The 23,252-nt window shown below is 47.4% G+C and overlaps 1 protein-coding gene across 50 annotated transcripts in view; it reads left to right on the top strand.

The window, feature by feature from the left end:
• OBSCN (obscurin, cytoskeletal calmodulin and titin-interacting RhoGEF) overlaps nt 1-23,252 on the top strand; it is a 267,376-nt gene that overhangs the window by 207,430 nt on the left and 36,694 nt on the right. For all 50 annotated transcript variants that reach the window (XM_083578984.1, XM_083579001.1, XM_083578979.1 and 47 more), the window contains 12 exons: nt 890-1,001; nt 2,880-3,016; nt 4,916-5,028; nt 6,482-6,650; nt 7,736-7,817; nt 7,979-8,179; nt 10,176-10,236; nt 10,396-10,473; nt 11,609-11,781; nt 19,547-19,573; nt 20,888-21,040; nt 22,535-22,580. In XM_083578984.1, the coding sequence (XP_083435110.1) occupies nt 890-1,001; nt 2,880-3,016; nt 4,916-5,028; nt 6,482-6,650; nt 7,736-7,817; nt 7,979-8,179; nt 10,176-10,236; nt 10,396-10,473; nt 11,609-11,781; nt 19,547-19,573; nt 20,888-21,040; nt 22,535-22,580 (1,352 nt within the window). The remainder of the gene's footprint in view (nt 1-889; nt 1,002-2,879; nt 3,017-4,915; nt 5,029-6,481; nt 6,651-7,735; nt 7,818-7,978; nt 8,180-10,175; nt 10,237-10,395; nt 10,474-11,608; nt 11,782-19,546; nt 19,574-20,887; nt 21,041-22,534; nt 22,581-23,252) is intronic.

Below are 23,252 nucleotides of genomic sequence, written 5' to 3'. Positions count from 1 at the left end.
TTGGTTTTGGTTTTTGGCAGAATTTAGGCCACAACTTTATTGATTACAGAAAGTGACTGGTTGCATAGGCTCTGGTTCGACTAGCTCCCTGCCATGCAGGTAGCGCTGACCCAGGGTTCCAGCATAGGTGAGCCATGGGTGAACACCTGGATAAGCGGAAAGCCAGCAACAGGCTATCTCTGCCACCCAAATGTCCCCCTGGACTCGGGCACGGGCATAACCCCCTCTCAGGGGTTGACCAAACCATCGAGTCCCTGGATTCCTTTAACGGAATACCCTTCACATAGGGATGGCGAGAGCGTTCTCCCATCCCTATCACCTGAACCAGAGCCTATCCGCAACTTTACAAGTTGTGACGATTTGCTACGTGGCAGGCGAAACCCAAATGGCAACAGCCTATCAGCCAAGTGGGGAAAATTCCTGCCATGCCCCTGTCCCAATGACAGACGACACACAACGGCAAAGCAAGGTCAAGCAAAGCAAAGCCCTAAAAGCAGGGAGAGGTGGGCAGGTGTTCTGAATGCACACACCAAGAGAGGAAGCTCTGGGTCATGTGCATGGGCATAAATAGGTCCCTCGAACCATTTGGACTGTGTCCCATTGGCCAGATTGCACCCAGCTACAAGGGACCTACCAATCAGGTGTTGTGTCTGACCAATTGAACCCACCCACAACACAGGGTGTCGGTTTCCAGGTCTCGCCGCAATACGTGCCCTCTTTAAGGGAGGACCCAATTTAACGTTTGTTTAAAATAAATTTATTTAAAACATTTCTAGCCTATCTAATCATGGCTTGAGGGGCGTAGACAGTACTGCTGCTGGTGGTCTCTTGTTTTTCCTCTGTCTCATCCCTGTATGCACAACCTAACCCCCTGCATTTTCACTGCTAGCCGAACAGCAGGAAGCTATTGGTAAAATTCCAGAGGAAAAGCCAAGCACCACTCAAAAGGACACGATTCTTCAAGGTGATGGGATTCAAGAACGGGCTGTTCCTATTACAAGGTAACTTCCTTGACCAATTCAGATACTGTACCACTGAAAGCCATGCAGGTAAAGTATCCTACATTTCAGTTCCTCTTTTATATCTAGATGCTATACACATGAAAAATTATTGTGTTACTAATTTCCCTTCATCACTATTTCAAAATGCAGGCAGTACATCATATAGTTTAATTCACACCAGCATTAAAATTCCCTACCTGTGGAAAACCAGGTTGTCTGGGAGAACAGCTGTAGTCTAGTTTTCTTCCTAATATCCTAGTTGTCTATATATTGGGAGGTGTTATTTTTTTGGTGTGGGTATTAGTGTGAAGAGGAAATGGGTTACATTAGCTTTTATACGTTCAGTCCCCAACCTGCATTCTGATGGGATTCAGTTCTTCGGAAGTCAATCCTACATGAGGCTTAAAGGTAAAGGTAAAGGGACCCCTGGCCGTTAGGTCCAGTTGCAGACGACTCTGGGGTTGTGGCGCTCATGTCGCTCATCTCACTGAGAGCCAGTGTGGTGTAGTGGTTAAGAGCGGTAGTCTCGTAATCTGGGGAACCGGGTTCGCGTCTCCGCTCCTCCACATGCAGCTGCTGGGTGACCTTGGGCCAGTCACACTTCTTTGAAGTCTCAGCCCCACTTACCTCACAGAGTGTTTGTTGTGGGGGAGGAAGGGAAAGGAGAATGTTAGCCGCTTTGAGACTCCTTAAAGGGAGTGAAAGGCGGGATATCAAATCCAAACTCTTCTTCTTCTTCTTTATTGGCCGAGGGAGCTGGCATCTAGCTTCCAGGTCATGTGGCCGGCATGACTAAGCCGGTTCTGGCGAACCAGAGCAGCTCACGGAAACGCCATTTACCTTCCCGCCAGAGCGGTACCGATTTATCTACTTGCACTTTGATGTGCTTTCAAACTGCTAGGTTGGCAGGAGCAGGGACCAAGCAATGGGAGCTCACCCCGTTGTGGGGATTTGAACCGCTGACCTTCTGATCGGCAAGCTCTAGGCTCTGTGGTTTAGACCACAGCACCACCCGCGTCCCTTACATGAGGTTTGCGAATATAGCAGTGTGGTGTAGTGGTTAAGAGTGGTAGACTCGTAATCTGGTGAACCTGGTTCACTTCTCTGCTCCTCCACATACAGCTGCTGGGTGACCTTGAGCTAATCACACTTCTCTGAAGTCTCTCAGCCCCACTCACCTCACAGAGTGTTTGTTGTGGTGGAGGAAGGGAAAGGAGAATGTTAGCCGCTTTGAGACTCCTTCGGGTAGTGATAAAGCGGGATATCAAATCCAAACTCTTCCTCCTCCACCTCTGAATTATGAAATCTGTTAAGAACATCTGATGTTCTGATGACTGCTAAGAACCTCATATAATACCCCATTTACTCATTGATCACATTGATGCAGTTGGATTATCCATATCTCCAACTCAAAGAGGAGCCAGCCATCTGGGGAAATAAAGGAGCAAAATTAGTGGCAAATATTCATGCAATCTAAGTCTTTTTGGGGGGTGAGGGATATTAGAACCTCTTCAAAACAGCCAGTGTTCACTCCCTAGCAAATTTTCAGCACATCCAGCAAGTTAATATGTTTAGTACAAAAGAAATCTACCAAGGGAGGGGCAAGCCAGCAGAATATGAGATAGATTTCAGGAAACTTAATTGTGAGTGGAGAAATAGATCAGTCTAGAAACTGATGGAATTTCCAAGCCTTAATTTACTAGATTTCTTCCATTTCATTGGTGCTGGGCAAGTGGAGAAGAATCTTTCCTCGGGCTTCCCTACTCACCAGTAGTATGCGGAATAAACAGCAACATTGTGGCCTGATTACGATTTGTTGACTGTGTCCCAAAAACTCTTGTGTCCATTGTGTCTTTCCTTCCTGCTTTAATGCTTAAGAACCCCTCAAATCATGGCTGGAGCAGAGTGGCCCAAGAGTGACGGGGCAGATGTCATCTTGGATGTACAGAGGGAAGTTTATATTGAAACCACGGAGAGAACCTGCGTCTATAAAACAGCGGAGAAGAGTGCAGCAAGTAAGCCAGCCTATTGCACGATCTTGCCTGGAGTCAAGACAAATCAGTTTTGTCAAAACTTTAGTGTAGCTTCAATTTTCAGATTGCATTTTGTCTTCAGAATCTGAAACGTTATTATGCCAAGTTTCTTCCTCCCAAACACAGCATTCAGGAGTTTTTTACTTTGGCCATGTAGTCCTTAGGTCAATAGAGTGCTTTAACTTCCATTGTTTGTATGGAACAAAGCAAGCTACATTCAGAAAACAAAAAACTTGAGACACTCTGGGGAAAGTTTGGGGAAAGTGCCCCCTTCCCCACCAATTTGGACAAGTCTCAATGGCCTTCCAGCTTCAACCTTGGACACAATTATCTCTCATTACTTTGATCGCTGCCTGTGACTGTTCTGGCCAGCCTGTGAGCTCATGTGTGAGCCAGGCGTCAGTTCCAGGCTTTCCAGCTCCAAAATGATTGCTGCATCTTTTGACTCTTACACTTGAGAGGTACAAATGCCTTGTGAAATTGAGCATGTAAACACTGGTACACTGTGGGGGAAAATGGTGGGCTCTACAAGATTTGAAGAAGAATTGGAATCCTGAGGCAGTTGGGGCCTTCCTTCCACAATCCCTCAAGACACATAGTTTGAATACTTTCTATTGGAGGGTCCTTGTTAGATTTGTATTCCCTACTTGCCTCATTAAAGGTAAAGGGACCCCTGACCATTAGGCCCAGTCGTGGCCGACTCTGGGGTTGCGGCGCTCATCTCACTTTATTGGCCAAGGGAGCCGGCGTACAGCTTCCGGGTCATGTGTCCACCATGACTAAGCTGCTTCTGGCGAACCAGAGCAGCGCATGGAAATGCCGTTTACCTTCCCGCTGGAGTGGTACCTATTTATCTACTTGCACTTTGACGTGCTTTTGAACTGCTAGGTGGGCAGGAGCAGGGACCAAGCAATGGGAACTCACCCCGTTGCGGGGATTCGAACCTCCAACCTTCTGATCGGCAAGTCCTAGGCTCTGTGGTTTAACCCACAGCACCACCCTTAACTAAAACTCATTAACTAAAACTTATTTAGGAACTTCTTATCTGATCTCGTGGCTCATGTGATTAAACAGTGCTTGGTTGCAATAAGGGTTTGGATGGGGGCCAATAAACTGAAACTTAAACCAGGTAATACTGAGATGCTATCTGTGGGAGGTTCCAGCTGAGTGGTATGCAGTCGGCTGTAGATGGGGACCACACCTCCTCTGAAGGAGCTTGAGGCACAGGCAGTGTTGGTACTGCGGCGTGCCTTCCACCAACTTAGGGTGGTGGCCCAACTACAACCCTATCTGGACAGGGATCGCTTGGCTACAGTCATCTAAGCTCTGGTAACTTTTAGACTGGACTACTCCAATGTGCTTTATGTGGGGCCGCCATTGAAAATGGTGCAGAAGCTTCAGTTAGTATAATGTGGTTGCCCAACTCTTGACAGTGCTTGAGGCAAACAGATCATACAACACCAAGTCTCTTCCAGTTGCACAATCTACCAGTATGCTTTGAAACCAAATTCAGTATCTGCGAAACAGATATTGCTGGGTTATTTACGAGAGACTTCTTACCAGAGCAAGAATGGTTTTAGAAGTGGGGGAACTGAGCTCAAAAGCTTCAGAAACACTAAAGTCCAGGCTCTAGGAGGCAATTGTAGCAGCTAAAGGCACCTCTGCAGCCACCCAGAAGAGAGAAATGGCAATAGCTAGCAAGTGTAAGAAGAAGAGGTTTAGGGAGTTAGCTCTATGATCTCTGAGCACAAATGTCCTGGAAGTCATCTTCCAAGAACTGTGCAAAATTTGGTCACAACTGCGATATGTTTCTCATCCACCCTTGTTTCCAATATTATTCTTTTTTTAAACAGCTGAAACCTAACACTTTTGTTTCATCAGGCCCACCGTACATGCAGGTGACAATTGAAGATGTGCAGGTTCGGTGTGGGGAGATGGCAAAGTTTCATGCTATTATTGAAGGAGACCCACAGCCAACCATTGCATGGTTTAAGGTAGGCAGCAGACGTTCCCAGACAGAAGTGTGAATAAAGGGAAAGGAGATTGAATAAATCTACAGAGTAGTAAAATGGGCATGGGATAAGAGATGAGTTCATATACAGTCTCCACTTTTGCATTTGTGGACAGAAAAATGATACTCCATGTATGTACTGAAAGCATGAAGATACATTTCAGTGGTGCATTGGGAATCACCAACTAACAGTTTTCCCCTCTGCCAGAACCCTCACTGGATCATAGCTGTCAACTTACAGATTTGAAAACAAGGGACCAGCAGCCTTGAAAATAAGGGACCAGCAGCCAAAATAAGGGATTCTAGTCAACCAATTAAAAGGGACCAGATAATTTTGGAGAGCAGCGCCGGTTTTTAGCCCTTCATTTCCAGAGGTTGCTGCTCAAGACACCAGCCGATGAAACACTGCAATTAAATAATTACAAGCAGCAACCACTTTTCGCGCAAAACGAAGTCCAAGCTACAAAGATGCTGCTGCAGTTCTGTATCTTTTCTCTCGTGCTCCATCTGCAGCTCTCAATTCCATCAGGTGGGGCGGGAGGAGGGGGGGATAGCGCCCGAAGTAAACCCGCAGATCAGACCATCTATGCTAGTCTACCACTAAAAATCTATGGGAGAAGCGCTTGCAGTCCTTCCCTTGTAGCCCTTGGAACACCTGCCCGCGCCTCCACCTCCTCCTCTTCCTCCTCTCTCTGAACTGCTTTCTCTGTGGTTGCCCTCGCTCTCCTCTCAAGGCTCCTCATCAATTCATAGACCATGACAGGCTGCCCATCTCATTCGGGTCCTTCGGCGGCACAGCCGCAGTACGGCCTAGCGGGAGCGGGAGCGGGGGTGACGGGCAGAGGGGAGGCCCCAGGCAGAGACACCCAGTTCGGCGGCCGCGAGGAGGATGGTGGCGGAAGGGCCCGAGGCTCCCACCAGTCCCAGCGGGGAGGAGTTCTCGGGGGCCGAGGCTGGTGAGAGGAGGCCTGAGGGGGGCGGGCTCGGCAACCAAGCAACACAGTTGGAGCCTCCCTCCTCCCTTGCTGGCAGGGAGGGAGGGAGAGGAGCTGCTTCCTTTGAAACCCAGGAAATTTAAGGGACATCCATCAATAAGGGACAGCAGCGGGACATGGCGCTGGGATAAGGGACTGTCCCTCCAAATAAGGGACGCTTGACAGCTATGCACTGGATTCTGAGGTTCCATTTCGCCAGATGGATTTTCCAGATTGGAGTTCAAAATGTTGGAATTCGTGATTCTTCTGGAGGTGTATTTTTAGAAATTAATCCTTTAAAAAAAGAAAAGAATTAAAAACATTTTTGAATGGGGTTGTCCAGGAGATCGTCCTGGACTTGATGGATCGTGTACAAGATTTTATATACCTAGGTAGTCTTGGTTTAGTTTTATCTGCCTTCCTCAGTGGCCTTCATGTGCTATATTTCTCTCATCCTTCCAGGGTATTTCATTGTTGACAGACAGTGAAAGAGTCCATCAGCTCAGTGAAGGCACAAGATATTCTTTGATTCTGTACAACGCTAGAACTGAAGATGGTGGTGTCTACACTTGCATCGCTAAAAATACAGGAGGGGAGGTCTTATGCAAAGCTGAACTCATTGTCCAAGAAGGTAACTACAGTCATACCTCCTGTTATGTTTGCTTCAGGTTGAGGGTTTTCAGGTTGCATCCCGCGGCAACCCGGAAGTACTGGAAAGGGATACTTCTGGGTTTTGCCACTCGCGCATGTGCAGACACGCAAAATGACATCACACACATGCGCAGAAGCAGCGAATCGCAACCCACGCACACACAGACACGGGTTGCTTTCTGCTCATGTTGTGAACGGACCTCTGGAATGGATCCCGTTCGCAACCAGAGGTATCACTGTATAGCAGTGTGAAGTGGTCCTTGCACTAATTACATTTGCCTTTCTCATTAGTTCTTACCTACTACCGTATTTTTTGCCCTATACGACGCACCGGCCCATAGGACGCACCAAGTTTTTTTGGGGGGAAATAAAGGGGAAAAAATTATTTTCCCCCCAGGCGCTTGTGGGGCCGGCAGCGGAGAGAAGCGCTCTTCTCCCCGCCGCCCGCCTACAGACCAGGTCCGGGGACAGTGGGAAGACGTGCTGTGCCTCCCAGCTGTCCCCGGAGCTTGCGGGGCAGGCAGCGGGGAGAAGCGCTCTTCTCCCTGCCACCCGCCTGCAGACCAGGTCCCGGGACAGCGGGAAGACGCGCTGCCCCTTCATTTTTGGAGGGGAAAAAGTGCGTCCTATAGGGCGAAAAATACGGTAATTATTGGCATGTAGTGTCTCAACAGACTTTGACCTAGCTCGCACTCAATTCTTCTGCCTCAAATTGCCTCCTCCAAAATGTCTTGCGACCATCTGAAATTTGGAGATAATCATGTTGTCCTATCTCATAGGATTATTCTTGCTTGTAGGGTTATTAAAATAGTTCTGATTGTTTAAGTGTTTTTGTTTTTTACAATCAACATAACTTCAAAGAAAGGTGGCCCTTCGTGATGACATCATAATCACTTTCCCACATATAAAACGCAGTGCTTTGGATACCACCCCACATGAAAGTGATGGAATGTATGATGTGTGGAATGTGTTCAAAAAAGGAGAAGTATATTGACACATGATGCAAGAGTGTGATCGTGCGGTGGCCCGTTACTTTACATGTTCTTGTTGTTTGAATTGCTACAGATAAGAAAAGCCAAGAGGCAAAGAAACAGAGCAATAGAAGAAAGCTTCATTCTTTCTATGAGGTTAAGCAAGAAATAGGAAGGTAAAAACTATTTTTCACTTGATATTCCACTCGGGTCATAATTATGGCTTTGTGTGGGTGTCTGAGGCATGGGAAAGAACTCAGTAGGAAAGTTGCTTCTGCCAGAGATTGGAATTTCGAATCAGCCTGTCTTGTTTGTTTTTTAAAAAATATCTTCACAGGGGTTCCTTTGGATTGATTAAAAGAGTGGTTCACAAAGGCAACCGAGTGTCATGCGCAGCCAAATTTATCGCCCTACGAAGCAAAACAAGGGATCAAGCCTATCAGGAGAGGGATATTCTAGCCACACTGTCCCATGACAGGATCACCCAGCTGCTGGATCAGTTTGAAACACGGAAAACCTTGATTCTGATTTTGGAGCTGTATCTTTTTTTTCTTTTCTTTTTTGCTGAATCCTGGAGGGGGGATGTATGTTAACCCTCCTTGCGGTTGTGTAAGATGATGAAGAGAGCTGGTGTTCAGCACTGGTGCAGGTTTTGAAGACAGTGTAATGAACCTGAACGTCAAACCAGGAATCAAAACAAAAAATGCACAGAATATTTGTGTCATCGCCAAATATGCTTTGGCATTGTTTACTTGTTTTTTAAGCATTGTTAATTAATTAATTATTTTTAAGCAAGGCGACTTAAAAACTAACACATTTATTATGGAAGAATCCTTTGCATCACATGTATGGTACTATAAGCACATGTGTTGGTGTCAAAGGGAAATGAAATGCAGGAAGTAGAGACCGTGGCAGTTATGTTATTTGCAGTGAACATTCACAAATAATGTGTAGCGGATAATGCAAACTTCTAGCATTGATATTGTAATGGTTCCAAGTGGTTGCTCGAGAGCAAGCAGGCAGTTACCTGCCTACTCGGCTGTAAAGCCTTGCTTTAGCTGCAAAAACAGACTTTATCTGTCCAGAGCGCCACTCTCCCATGGCTGGCTCATTCACTGGCAGAATCCGTGAGTGGGTGGCCCTTAAACTTTCCCCAGCAAAGTAATTTCTTGACGGCCAGTCTGTGCCTCCCCTCTCTGCGCGGAAGGTTACTGCGTAAGGAGGGCATGGGTAACGGAGGACCCCTCTCCTCCCCACTTTGCCCAGGCAAGGTCTCCTGGCACCGCCTCGCCTCCTCCGAGCCCTGCAGCTCCTCTCCACTGGAGGCGCGGTTACTCTCCTCCGTTGAGGAGGAGCTGCTTCCCCAAATCCTTGGAGGCTCTCTGTACTCCATTTGGCTTTTCCTCTCTCCCTCCTGAATGGATGGCAGTTCCCTGACAGATATGTATTGTGGTTTAAAAAAAAAACACCAAAAACTATTCCAGTTCAAGCTAGAGATGACAGAACAGAACTCTGTGCTAAGTTGTGATTTTGAGGCTTCAGATTACATTTCATACTCCCTCTGAGGTGTCTTTATTTGAGACATCTGTCTACCCCTCAATTGGGTAGGTGGCATTGTGGCCAGGCACTGTCCCCCGTCACAATCCCACAGTGGCTGGGTTGGGAGGCCTGGTCAGCACATGTGGTCTGCACATACATGGTGCCACAGAAAAAAGGTGGGAGTTGTATATTTCATATAACATAAAACTTATGGAAGAACAAAAACAACACATCAGCCTCATAAACAGTAAAACAACCTTGGCAATACTCTAACAATAAACAACTTGGCTCCCAGTATATTTCCAAGCACAATTCAACGTGTTGGTGCTGACCTTTCAAGCCCTAAATGGCTTTGGCCCAGTAGACCTGAAGGAGCGTCTCCACCCCCATCGTTCTGCCCGGACACTGAGATCCAGCGCCGAGGGCCTTCTGGCAGTTCCCTCACTGCAAGAAGTGAGGTTACAGGGAACCAGGCAGAGGGCCTTCTCGGTAGTGGCGCCCACCCTGTGGAATGCGCTCCCGTCAGATGTCAAAGAGATAAATAATTGTATGACACCTTCCATAGACGTCTGGAAGCAGTTCTGTACGCCTTTAATGTATCACGTTCTGTTCTGTTGTTTTTGTTGTTGTGTTTCCATTTATTCTGTTGGAAGCTGCTCAGCGTGGCTGGGGCACAAAAAATAAATTATTATGATTATAATTATGATTAATTCCCACCCACTAATTATTTCTAGAATTGTTCTGTTATCAGCTACACATTATTTGTGGGTGCTTACTGTTAATAACATAATAATTCCACTGACCTCTCTCTCTCTCTCTCTCTCTCTCTCTCTCTCTCTCTCTCACACACACACACACACACACATACACACACACACAATTAAGTAAGTATATTTGTACTAGAAACTCAAGAGATGTTTGGGGCCAGAGAATAATTGATCAGTTGCTTTTATTGCTCCATAACAAAAAGGATGTTGTGTTCCTTAGTGTGTTAGATGCTCCAATGAAGAACTTCTGGACCGGTTGTTCAAGAAGAATGTGGTGACTGAAGCAGAGGTGATGCTCTTTCCTTGAGTTTCTTTTGGGAGGGATGTAGGGTTTTTAGTCAAGATACTATTGTTGTATCCCACAACAGTTCTGAAATCAGAGATATACTTGTGGCATCTAGATAAATCCACTGATGACCTTATATTCTCCTCTCTCCCCCACTTACAGGTCAAGTTCTACTTCAGACAACTTTTAGAAGGGATTGAATATCTCCATAAGAACAAAGTGCTTCATTTGGATATTAAGGTAACGTTTAGAAAGAGCTGCATGTTCGGTTCGCTGCGTCATTTACGAATTGCTTCGGAGAATCTGGGAAGTTTTCTATGAAGCCAAGTTTAGTTATTGGGTTTTTTAACCTGTGTGGGGATTCTCTGCTCTGAGTATATGGTGAAACACGCTTCTACGTCTCAGAGGTCCAGTATTGCTCTATTTGCAGACCTTGTTTTGCTGATTTCATTTAATAATCTAATTTTCTGAGATTGTTAATTTGGGGTTTTCAATCAGCTGTACGCTCTAATATCACAATTATAACAAATAAAGTCTTGACATATCTCGCTTTGCATGTCATGAGTCTATCTCATATGTTGGTTTCACCTTTTAAGTTGAATTACTGAAATAAATGAACTTTTCCATGATATTCTAATTTTCTGAGTTTCATCTGTAGATTCCCGCTGAAAAGCAAGCACATTATAACATTTGGGTCCAATATTTTCCCTCTAGGAAAAGCTGCAAAGGCAGGATAAAGTCCCTGGGTTCTGCCAAGGGCCTGAAGGGTAGGCAGGGAGGAGAAGGACCGTAATTCAGTGAGATGGCACCTGCTTTTCATGCAAAAGGTCTCAGATTCAAACCTTGGCATCTCCAGAGAGGGCTGCAGAAGAATGAAACTCTGGAGAGCTGCTGCCAATCCATGCAGTTGATTATCTGCTAGATGGACCAACGACCTGAGCTTCAGTATAAGGCATATTCCCATATTCCTATGAGAGAGATCCCAGGGGTGCAGGGCCTCTCCACACCCTCCTTCCTTCATTCCTGAGGTTCAGTCAATAGTTTCAGATTCCCTGGACTACACACCTCTAAGACTCCAATGAACACACACAGAGCCTCACCCCATGCTAACTCAGATACCACTCTGTCATTGTTGTGGGGCTTATTCCTGGAGGCCTGCTGACACCTCAGAGTTCCTGGAGCTGGGCAGGGCCATTGGCTTATCTTAAGCAGGGTGGGACCCCACTCAGCTGAAGACTAGGGTCTGAACAGGAAGTCATTTGGGGTGCTCTTTCAAGTATGGGTTGACACCACAAGAGAGAGGATCCTTGCTTGTTTTACGGGTGGTATCTCCTAGACTCCTCTGCATAAAACTCTCTTCTCTCTGCTTCAACAGCCGGCAAACATCTTGATGGTTTATGACGACAGAGATGACATTAAGATCTGTGATTTTGGATTTGCTCAAAAGATAAACCCGTCTGAGCCTCAGTACAGTAAATATGGGTCTCCGGAATTTGTCTCACCTGAAATTCTCTCCCAGTCACCCGTATCGACAGCATCCGACATCTGGTAAAATATATTTTCCCTCTTGGGCTGTTTGTTTGTTTGTTCACTTTTAAATGGAAATATATTGTGATGGGATGGTGAGCTGCTTGTGCGTAAAATCCTGATCCCTCAGAGTTTGGCTAAGTTCCCAAACCTCTGTCTGTGATGGAGCTCCTTAAGCATGGCTCCATCAATCGCTCGTTGAATCGGACAGTGGGCGTTTACGGAACTTCTTCCAGCATAAAAGCTCCTTGACGGAAACGCGTCTTCTGGACTCTCGGCGTGACAGTTTCCGCCGAGGAGTGGGTGTGCCTACGGGAGGTCCTGAAACCTCTCCACTGTTCCCGCTTGAAGTATCTCTGAGCTCTCCCTCCGACTCACTTTCCCTTGTAACTCCACTTCTCCCCCTGCTGGTCCCCTCCTCCGCTGAGTGGTCTCTCTCACCCTCCATGAGCCCTTTCACCTCCTTCGTCTCAGATGACAGTTCCCTGACATCCACCTCCCCTCTAGGGCCCCCTTCACCCCCTTCCCTCCCCTCCTCTGCGGGAGGCGAGGGAGCAAAACCCCTGAAGGAACCTCCCTCATCTTCCGAAGTTTCGAACACTTCCCTCCACCTTTTGCTGTTCCCGGTTTCCAAGTACTCCTCCTCCTCGGAGTCTGTACCCTCTTCCAACTCCGATTCCCTGAATCCCTCCAGTTCCTCCTCATCGTCGGTGGTGCCAAAGTACTCCCTCCGGAACCTCGCTACTGGTTGAGGTTTCCTGGGGAACCTTTGGTGGAACGTTTCGATCAAGACCTCGTCATGGACCTCCTCTGCCTTCACCCAGGTGTTTTCCGACTCCGGTTCCCCTTCCCACGCGACCAAATACTCCACCTGATTACCCTTCCACCTGGAGTCGATGATTTCCGCCACATAGTTGCGGCTTTCCCTTTCTTCTATGGCTGGCCCCCGTGTGGATACCCCTTCACCTTCCCCCCTGTATGGTGACAGTAATGACCTGTGGAATACTGGGTGCAGTTTCATGTGGTTCGGTAACCGGAGTCTGAAAGCCACTGGGTTGACCTGTTGGATGACCTCAAATGGTCCCAATCTTTTGGGTCTCAATTTCTTGCAACTACCCTTGAACGGCAACCCTTGGGTTGATAGCCAGACCCGACTCCCCACCCTAATTGTTTCACCTTCCCTTCTGCTCTTGTCTGCCTGCCTCTTATATTCTTCTTTGGCCCTTTCTAAGTTGTGTTGGAGTTGACGATGGATCGCTTCCATTTCTTCTACAAAAAGTTCAGCGGCCGGAACACTCCATCTCTCTCCTCCTTCCCCTGGAAACGCCCTGGGGTGGCACCCATAATTAGCCAAAAAGGGGCTCATCCCGGTGGACACATTCTCTGCATTATTGTAAGCAAATTCCGCTAGTGCCAACTTTTCGACCCAATCGTTTTCTCTGTCATTGACATAACACCTCAGGTATTGTTGAAGGATACCGTTTGCCCTCTCCGCCTGCCCATTGGTCTCAGGGTGCCTGGCAGTCGAAAAGTTGACCTCTACGTGCAACAAGCTCATAAGCTTCCTCCAGAACCTGGACGTGAACTGTTTCCCTCTGTCGGAAACCAGCCTCAAGGGGGCGCCATGCAGCCTAAAAATATGTTCTACAAACAATTTTGCTTTCTCTTCCGCCGTGACTGCATGTGAGCAAGCTACAAAGTGACCCATCTTAGTTAACTGGTCTACTATGACTAGTATGGCGGTTTTCCCCTGGGATTTGGGCAGATCAGTCATAAAATCTATCGACACCGCCTCCCACGGTCGTTCTGGTGTGGGTAACGGTTCTAAATATCCCGCTGGTGCCCGCCTTTCTCCTTTGGCTCTCTGGCATTGGTCACACCTTCTCACATACTCCCGTACATCCTCCCTCACCTTGGGCCACCAAAACTCCCTGGTCACCAACCACATGGTCTTGTGTTGCCCAAAATGCCCCGCTGTGGGATTGTCGTGCAGCTGTTTGAGTACTCTCCCCCTCAATTCCCCTTCGGGTATATATAGCGCCCCTTTGTAATACAATGCCCCGTTTCTTTCTTCAAAACCTCCGGGGTCTTCTCCCTCTCCCCTTAAACCTCTGAGCTTATCCTGGGCGTACTCATCATTTACCGTTCCCTCTACCAGTTCTCTTTGCCCCACCCAGGCCGCACCACACACCCAGTGGTCCTCTGGGATAATATGTCTCTCTTCTGGCGCTCCCTCCCCCTCCAAATATTCAGGTTTGCGAGAGAGAGCGTCCGCTCTGATGTTTTCTGGACCTGGCACATAGCAGATTTCAAAATGGAATTTGGAGAACTCCTGGGCCCATCTCACTTGTCGTTGGTTGAGCACTCGTGCCGTTCTCCAATACTCCAAATTCTTGTGGTCCATACATACTTGTACCTTATGCTGTGCACCAATTAGTAAGTGTCTCCATCTCCGGAACGCTTCGTGAATGGCGAGTAGTTCTCGGTCATATACCGTGTAGTTCCTCTCGGATTTGTTCAGCTTACGCGAAAAGAAGGCACACGGTCTCCATTCCGACTTATTGCTCCCTGGCTGAAGCAGCACCGCCCCCACCGCGCGGTCTGAGGCATCAGTTTCCACTCTCATGGGTTTTTGTAAATCCACATGCAGGAGCTGTTCTTCCGAAGCGAATGCCTTTTTCAATTCCTCAAAAGCGTGCTCCGCCTCCGCCGTCCAAACAAATTTCTTCTTGCTGCTCAGACAGTCCGTGATGGGAGCCGTTAAGTGGGCAAAGTTCTTGATGAATTTACGGTAAAAGTTCCCAAACCCTAAGAACCTTTGCACATCTTTTTTCGTTTTCGGTGTCTTCCATTCCAGCACCGCCTGTACCTTGCCTGGATCCATGGCTAATCCCTTGTCTGATAGGCGGTACCCCAGGAATTCCACCTCCTTGGCGTGGAACTGACACTTCTCCAATTTCACCCACAACTGGTTTGCTTGCAGCTGGCTCAGCACTTCCCTGACATCCTTTACATGCTGCTTCTCATTCTCTGAATATATCAGCACGTCATCGAGAAAGGCCACGCAATTCTTGTAGAGCAAAGGTCCCAGTACATGGTTCATGAGCGATTGAAAACAGGCGGAGCCTGCTTGTAATCCAAAGGGCATAACGAGATATTCGAAAGCCCCTAGGGGGGTGAACATCGTTGTCTTCCATTCATCCCCCTTCTTTATTCGTATCAGGTTGTACGCTCCTCTCAGGTCCAGTTTCGTGAATATCTTTCCCTTCCTCACCCTGGTCAAAATGTCATCAATCCTGGGCATGGGGAAAGTCACTGGTTCTGACACGGCATTTAGCCGCCGGTAGTCCACGATCAATCTCGGTTTATCCGTGTTTTTTTTGTCCACAAAAAACACTGGGCTGCCCCCCACCGCTCTGGACTCTCTGATGAAACCTCTCTTCAGGTTTTTGTCAATAAACTCCCTCAACTCCTGCATTTCCCTGTCTGACATGGCGTACAGCTTGCCCACGGGGAGCTGGGCCCCAGGGACCAGGTTAATTTGGCAGTCAAAGTCTCTATGCGGTGGTAGTTTATCTGCTTCCCTTTCGCTGAAGACCTTGCTCAGGTCAGCGTATTGTTTGGGCACCTTCCCTTTGTCCGCCACTTCCATCCCTGCTAGGGAGGCTTTTGCCCCTTCTGGCACCTTTCCCTCTTTGCAGTGCTCCAGGCAATGTGCTGACCCAAAGGAGACCACTCTCTGATGCCAGCCCACTAGCGGGTCATGCAACGCTAGCCAGCTCATTCCCAAAATGACTGGCGCCCCTCCCAGGGTGGCTACATTGAACGCTATCCTTTCAGTGTGCCTTGCCACCCTCATAACCATTGGGACGGTCTGTAGGCTAACTTCTCCCCCCAACAGCTCCCTCCCATCGATCGTGGTGACCTGCAGGGGGTTGCTTAAAGGGAGTGTCTGTATCTGGTGTTCAGCTGCAAACTCCTTGCTCATAAAATTACAGGAGCTGCCTGAGTCCAACAGCGCCTTGGTCTTTAGTGGGTATCCGTTTGCCAGCTCTAGCAGCACCTCTATTACTAGAGCTGGTCTTGGAGGTTCCGGAGTGGGCACTTTTACTGCTCCTTGGCCTGTCTGCAGTGCCCTGACAGCGGCAGACAGGCGTTGGCTTTTACTGGCTCCTGGACTTCCTCCTCCTTCCCCCCAACAGCTCCCGCCATCCCTTGCCATTCCTTTCTTTGTGGGCAGACTCTGGCAAAGTGACCTGGCTGCTGGCAGAGGTAACATTTCTTGGCGCTCTTTCCCTCCTTCTTCCTCCCTTCACTGGGATTTGAAACTGCGCGCGCACGCGCTGTTCCAACTTCCATCGGCTCTCCGGGCGGGAAACTGGGTTCTGGAATCTCTGGAATGCGGAAATCCCTCCAACGCTCTCCTTTCCCCTCCCGCTTCTCCAAGGCTCTTGCCTCCTGGCGCGCTCCAATGGTCAGCGCTGATTTGGTCAGCTGGTCCATAGACTCCGCCCTGGGCGCCCGGGAAAGTTCGTCTTTCACCGCCGAAGAAAGCCCCTCTTCAAAGAGCATTTGAATGGGTTCCGCCGATAGGTCCCACCCCAATTTATGTATCAACATTGTAAACTCAGTCCAGTACTCACGAACCGATCGGCTCCCCTGTTTGCAAGCCATCAATTGTCTGCGCACCAGTCCCTGTTCAATCTCGCTGGAAAACATCAAATCCATGGCGCGAAAAAACTTCCTCGCGTCCTTCAGCATGTCACTATTCCCTGCCATCAGGGGCCGGACCCAGTCTCTAGCCCCCCCTTCGAGATGGCCAATCACAAATGCCACTCGCGATGCCTCATCGGGAAAGTCGTTAAACTGCAGTTCAAGAGCATACTGCATCTCTGTCCTAAAGGCTTGGTAGTTCCTGGGGTCCCCCCCAAACTTCTGCACCATTCCTGGCATCTTTCTTGCTAGTGTAGCGCCTTTTGCCTTTTCTGCATCCTGCGCCCTCCTTTCTTCTAGCCTCGCCGTTTGCATTGCTAGCTGGAGTTCCAAAACTCTGTACCTTTCTTCCAGAGTTGGACCTTCTCCAGCTCCTGCTGCTCCTCCGGCTCCAGCTGGGTTGCTCATGATGCCTCTCTGCACAAGCTGCTTTCAGGGACTGTCCGATTGCTGTGATGGGATGGTGAGCTGCTTGTGCGTAAAATCCTGATCCCTCAGAGTTTGGCTAAGTTCCCAAACCTCTGTCTGTGATGGAGCTCCTTAAGCATGGCTCCATCAATCGCTCGTTGAATCGGACAGTGGGCGTTTACGGAACTTCTTCCAGCATAAAAGCTCCTTGACGGAAACGCGTCTTCTGGACTCTCGGCGTGACAGTTTCCGCCGAGGAGTGGGTGTGCCTACGGGAGGTCCTGAAACCTCTCCACTGTTCCCGCTTGAAGTATCTCTGAGCTCTCCCTCCGACTCACTTTCCCTTGTAACTCCACTTCTCCCCCTGCTGGTCCCCTCCTCCGCTGAGTGGTCTCTCTCACCCTCCATGAGCCCTTTCACCTCCTTCGTCTCAGATGACAGTTCCCTGACATCCATGTAGGGCTCTAAGGCAATTGAAGAACAAACTGGAGGTAGTAGAATGACTAGCAGCCATTTGGCATTTTTATAGCGCTGTCAAATGTTCAGATTGCTGCACTTGCATTATCTAGTTGCATCTAGTTATCACCCCTTCCCCAAAGTGGCTTGTGTGGATGAGGAGAACTGAACTTTCTCTCACCTCACACTCAAGCACCTCGGGCACTTTTTCTTCTAGCCTGGCTCCGGTACCAGGAGGGTGACTGAATGCACAGATTAAGGCAGAGGAACAGAGAGAGCGCAGCCTTCCTCGCTTGTATATGCTCCTCTGATGTAAAAAAATTAGGCCCTGTCTCTTGCCTCATGGAGCAGACCTGAGACAACGAAATGGCTGTTCTAGTTTAAGTGGTACCATGTCTGATTTGTAGCAACCAGGCTGATTGAGTTGCCTGAAACTCCCAGTGCTTGGCTGTGCTGGTGGTGGGCAGAGGAGGGTGGAGCTGTTTAAGGACCCTGGCTGTTATTGGGCAGATTGTAGGGGTGGGGCTCATTCTGCTCCTACATTTTGTTGCTGCTGGGTGAGGATGGTTTGTTAGAATAAGGCACCTTGGACAAGAGACAGCACAGGAGGTAGGGCACAAGAGACGGGCAAACTCTGAATCCCAAAGGGAAAGCGGTTGTTTGGCTTAGGTCAAGGGCATGGATTTTTCTGTATGACGGAGCAGGTTGCAGTTGGCCCTTGAAGAAGAAGAAGAGTTTGGATTTGATATCCCGCTTTATCACTACCCTAAGGAGTCTCAAAGCGGCTAACATTCTCCTTTCCCTTCCTCCCCCACAACAAACACTCTGTGAGGTGAGTGAGGCTGAGAGACTTCAAAGAAGTGTGACTAGCCCAAGGTCACCCAGAATCTGCATGTGGAGGAGCAGGGAATCAAACCCGGTTTACCAGATTATGAGTCCACCGCTCTTAACCACTACACCACACTTGCTCTCTTGGGCTTCTCCTTGCTACTACGACCAGCACAGTGGGGTAGAAGAAAGAACAGGGTGCTGTCAGTCTGTGAAGACTCCTTAGGGCTCCACTGAATGACAGCCAGACTCAGTCTTAGAGGTGAAAGTTGTGCCTTGAGGGAGTCCAGAGTATTCCCTGAAAAAAATCTATGCCAGAAAGCATCCAACATTTGCCATGACTGTTGAAGTCATTTCCTGAATCTGTTGCTATTTTAGTGACATTTAATTCTCCTTGCTTAAATGTTCCATCCCCTTCAGTACATGCTCCTAGCCAGCCGGAGATGGGGACTAGGGAGATGTGATGGGGCTTTGTAGACTGGGCCACATGTTGATGTCACTGAGGGCAAACAAAGCTAATCTAGATGGAGGGCAAAGTTTCCTGTACAGTGGTACCTCGGGTTACAGACGCTTCTGGTTACAGACGCTTCAGGTTACAGACTCCACTAACCCATAAATAGTACCTCGGGTTAAGAACTTTGCTTCAGGATGAGAACAGAAATCATGTGGCGGCGGTACAGTGGCCATTAGCTAAAGTGGTACCTCAGGTTAAGAACAGTTTCAGGTTATGAACGGACCTTCGGAATGAATTAAGTTCTTAACCCGAGGTACCACTGTACTGGTCACCATGGTGATCCTGGCCAGATAGGAAGGGAAGGGCAAGCAAAGCCTGTTCAGGGCAGTGTTTCGTAAGGTGCAGCCACACTTGGAATATTGTGCCCATGTCTGGTTGCTGCATCCAGGAAGCATGTGCAAAAGTGGGAAAATTGAAGATAGAAGCAATCAGAGTGACCAGGGCGCTGGAGTCCACCCACCCTCCAAAATAAGAAAATAAGCAAAATAAGGATTTCGCTGTGAAACCGCCCACCCATGTCAAACAACACCGTTCTTCATATGCCAGCCTCATCTCAATAATATACTATTTGAATTCCTTAAAGGGCTTCTGTAGGGCTTGCCAAGCTGTTTCTGGACCTACATTACATTACCTACATTCATGGTTGTGCCCCAAATAATTGGCTCAAACCATTTGCGTTGGATTTGTTATCAAGAAAGTTCTAAGATCGTGACATAGTTGTTGTTAGGTCAACCATTAATATGATTGCTGCAGGGTCAACCCAGATGGTCATTTGGATGATCACCACATTAACATAATGAAATTGTCGACACATATTTTATGCAAATTAAAATCTTTTGCTGATACACACCTTTCTCCCCCTTTCAGGCCTGTTGGTGTTATTTGCTATTTAAGGTAAGCACTTCAAATTAAAATAGCATTATATGCGGATACATCTTTGTCACTTTATGGTATAGAAACATATGGTCTTATATCAGAATATAAAATAAATTGGCCAAAGTCAGAGCTTCTTACCATTAAGTGATCTTCTTTATTAAAGGAATATAGAATTGAATTTTAGTATAAATTCATCTAGTAACCTAGTCAGGTATCTTGGAATAAAACTGGTGTCTGGACACCAGCAATATTGCAAAAATTACTTACTTCAGAACTAAACATACAATCTGGTATTGGAAGGTGGGTGAAAATTAAGTCATTGTGATTAGCTGGAACTTAAAGCCGTGAAAATGACATTCGCTTCAAATTTTTGTTTCTATTTATTTTCTTTATAAATAAGTAGTTGGGAATTGAAAAGCTGGCTAAAAATTCTGGATACTTTTATGCTGAAAATAAGTGACCCAGAATTGAGTCCTATACTATGAGAGCAACATCATACTTGGATGGTTTATTGGTACCTAACCTGTGGTTATGTGGGTCATTCCATGTCAGTTCAACGTGGTCATGTCACCCACCATCTTGGATTTTGATGAAACTTGGTGTACACCTTTCCCTTATGGTAGAAAGAAACCCCCTACAGGTGTAGCCTCGATATCACCTGTAAGTTTTTGATTTTTTCTTCCATCAACGCCATACACTCATTGGGAAAAAAGTATCTTCTGCCAGTTATTGTCTGTGGGAGTTGTACAATACCAAGCATATGAGGAAATGGTATTGCGCAAGAATCACCACGGCTAGGCCAGCAGAAATCCTCATCATGTCATTGAGCTCTGTGTAAAATTTCAAAGAGATCTGATCATTGGTTATGGAGTGGGGGAAATATACGCAAGGCTGAGGATCTCAAGAGGGACAGAAACGCAAATTTCACGAAACTTTGAAGTGCTATAAAATTAAAACTGTTTGAGATAGAGGGGGAAAAATTAAGGGAGTTTCTTTCAACCATAAGGGAAGGGTGTACACCAAGTTTCATCGAAATCCAAGATGGTGGGTGACAAAAGCCTTGTTTTTTGTGTTGATTTGATGTGGCATGACCTGTGTCCTATCTGGCCACTGTGAACATAAATGAATTCCAAGGTCAACGAAGGTCCCAGAGTGTTTCTAGTTCATCAAGGAAGTTTGATTTTTAACCGCAAAGGGGATTAAATACAAGGGTGATACATACATACATGTACAAATCTGTGGATCAGGGCTGTACTGTTTCCCCTCTGTTGTTATTACCCGTAAGGTGCGGATCAATGTTTAAAATGTCTACATTTCATTTCAAACAATTAGCTTGACATGCAAGTCTCCATTTGCTGGGGAAAATGACAGAGCAACCCTCCTAAATATTCAGAATGGAACAGTTTCGTGGGATATTCCTGATTTTGTGCATCTGAGCAAAGAAGCACAGGATTTTATCAGAACAATACTGCAACCGTCTCCAGAGTGAGTCTTCTTTTTAATTTTCCCAGTGATATAATTCTTTTTTAAAAAATAATTTTTATTAAGTTTTCCATTTAACAATCCAATCATATCACATTAACTATTCCAAATTATACCAATACATATCATGAAGTCCAAATATTTTGCCAAATTATAAAAAAAAATTGGGGGGGGGTCCCATGCTTTGAGTTCAGTAAGGGTCCAGTCATCTCATATTTCTGCTGCTTTTAGTGTTCACCAGTCCATCTTTGGATCTTCCTGCTGTTGTCCTTTTTCTTCTTAATAGCCTCTGAGTTGTTTCCACAGGAGAGTTAAAGTAAGCGTTGTTATGCTTCTGTGTGAACTTTGTAAGGCTCTCCCTTTTTTAAAAAGCTGGAAAGTCTTTTGTTTGCAATAAATCTTCACACGCTGATCCAAAAGTCCTGCTCGGGGGCAGGCACCATCTTTCTCAGTTCTGATGAAATAAAATCTGTCTGCTCATTAATTTTCCCAGACAGGTTGCACCATAAATCAGTCTTTCCAGAGGAGGATTTGCCAAGTCGAACTTAGAATACAATCATGATAACAGAGCAATGGCTCGCCTCCCCCTCTGACTATTAATCTCGCAACATAATCTGTCTCATAATGGTGGATCCCGATTAAAAACTGTGTCACAAGAGAGCCTTTTATTTTCCTTCCAAATCTTTCCAAAACAAAGGCTTTAGTTGATATTTTTATTTCCACACAGTTTATTTTCCAGTCTCACTTGCTATAAGTTGTATGATGGTTCTTCTGGGGGTGGGGGTTGTTAGGTAATATCGTAATAAAAAAAAGAAAAAGCCCCCCCTTTCCATTCCGTTTCAACATAGATGTTGAATAGATGTTATTCTTTGATGTATCTTCTGTCCAGTCCATTCCATCACTCTTAACTTCTCAGTGGCAGGCTTAATTAGCAGCTAACATACCCTTTTCTTCACTCGAAGCATGTGCAATAACTTTTATATCCAGTTTTTTATCTTAAGTAATGCAACTAGATTCGCTCTCAGAGACGGCGACAGGGAGATCCGAGCTCGCTCGAGGGCTTTCCGTCCAGTGCCCTCACCCCCTCCTTCTTTCAAACTCGGGGGTGATTTATGGGCAACCGCGGACGAGGCTGCATCTTCCCTTCCACTGGGAAGAATTTTGGGAGGCTGATTTACTCCCATATCAGCCCCTTAATTACCTCGTGTGAGCTGGAGAGATGGTATTGTTGGCCATCTTCCAAGGCGCCCCTAGCGCCCCCCCCAGTGATATAATTCAAGGGTGTGTGTGTGTCAGTTCTCCAGCTCTTAGAATCATAGCCATTCAGACACAACAAGTAGCTGCAGAGTAGCACAGTTAGGCTCACCAGCTGCCACACTAGAACAATTCATCTAAGCAAACCAGGATTCTTGGCTGTTTAGCATATTGGAAAATATTGTTGGTAGACAGGACCATACCATGACACACAAGCTAAAACCTGTTTTTCTCTCTTCCCAGGGCAAGGCCTAGTGCTATGGAGTGTCTCTCCCACACATGGTTTATGGTAAGCCCTCATAAGTTCCCCATTCAATAGATGCACCCTTAACCATCAGTGCTAATGTTTTCTGGCAAATGAAAGTCACTTTTCTGAAACACGTTGTCAGGGAATCAGGAGCAGGAGCAATGGGGAGAGAGGAATGGGAGAGCGAAGGGGAAGAATCCGAGGGCAGCGTAGGGGAGTATGACAGTGGCCCGAGAGATTCCATGAGCTTCTCCAGCGAATCAGAAGATTCCCAGAAGGGGGCGCCGATGCTCAGGGCAAGGGGGGTCCCAGGGGGGACGCACCAGAAACAAGGAGCCAGAGGGGAACCCCAAAACAGCAGTGGAGGATCGGGACCAGTTTCCCCACCAGAGCGTAGTGGGGGGGGAAGAGTCACATGTGTCAGCGCCAGCGTCTCCTCCAGAGAGGGAGTCAGGGCTGACCACGCCTCCATCGGAGAGTGGAGGAACGGAAGGGAGGTCAGTTGCAGCTAGCCCCCCCGAAGGGGGAAGCAGTGACAGCAGCAGTGAAACGGTCAGGAGGAAAGCTGCTGGCTGGGCGCGCGCGCCAAGTTCAAATGTGCAGGCGCGCGGGACAGCAGGCGACCCGGATGGGGAACCAGCTCCTAAAGCCCGCCGGAGGGAGGGAGACGGCTCAGGGGAATCAGCCTCAGAGGAGGCTAGAAGGGGCGAGACC

Source organism: Podarcis filfolensis, assembly GCF_964270895.1.
Source record: "Podarcis filfolensis genome assembly, chromosome: 12".
Classification (NCBI taxonomy): domain Eukaryota; kingdom Metazoa; phylum Chordata; class Lepidosauria; order Squamata; family Lacertidae; genus Podarcis; species Podarcis filfolensis.
This window is presented reverse-complemented; position numbering and strand designations above follow the sequence as displayed.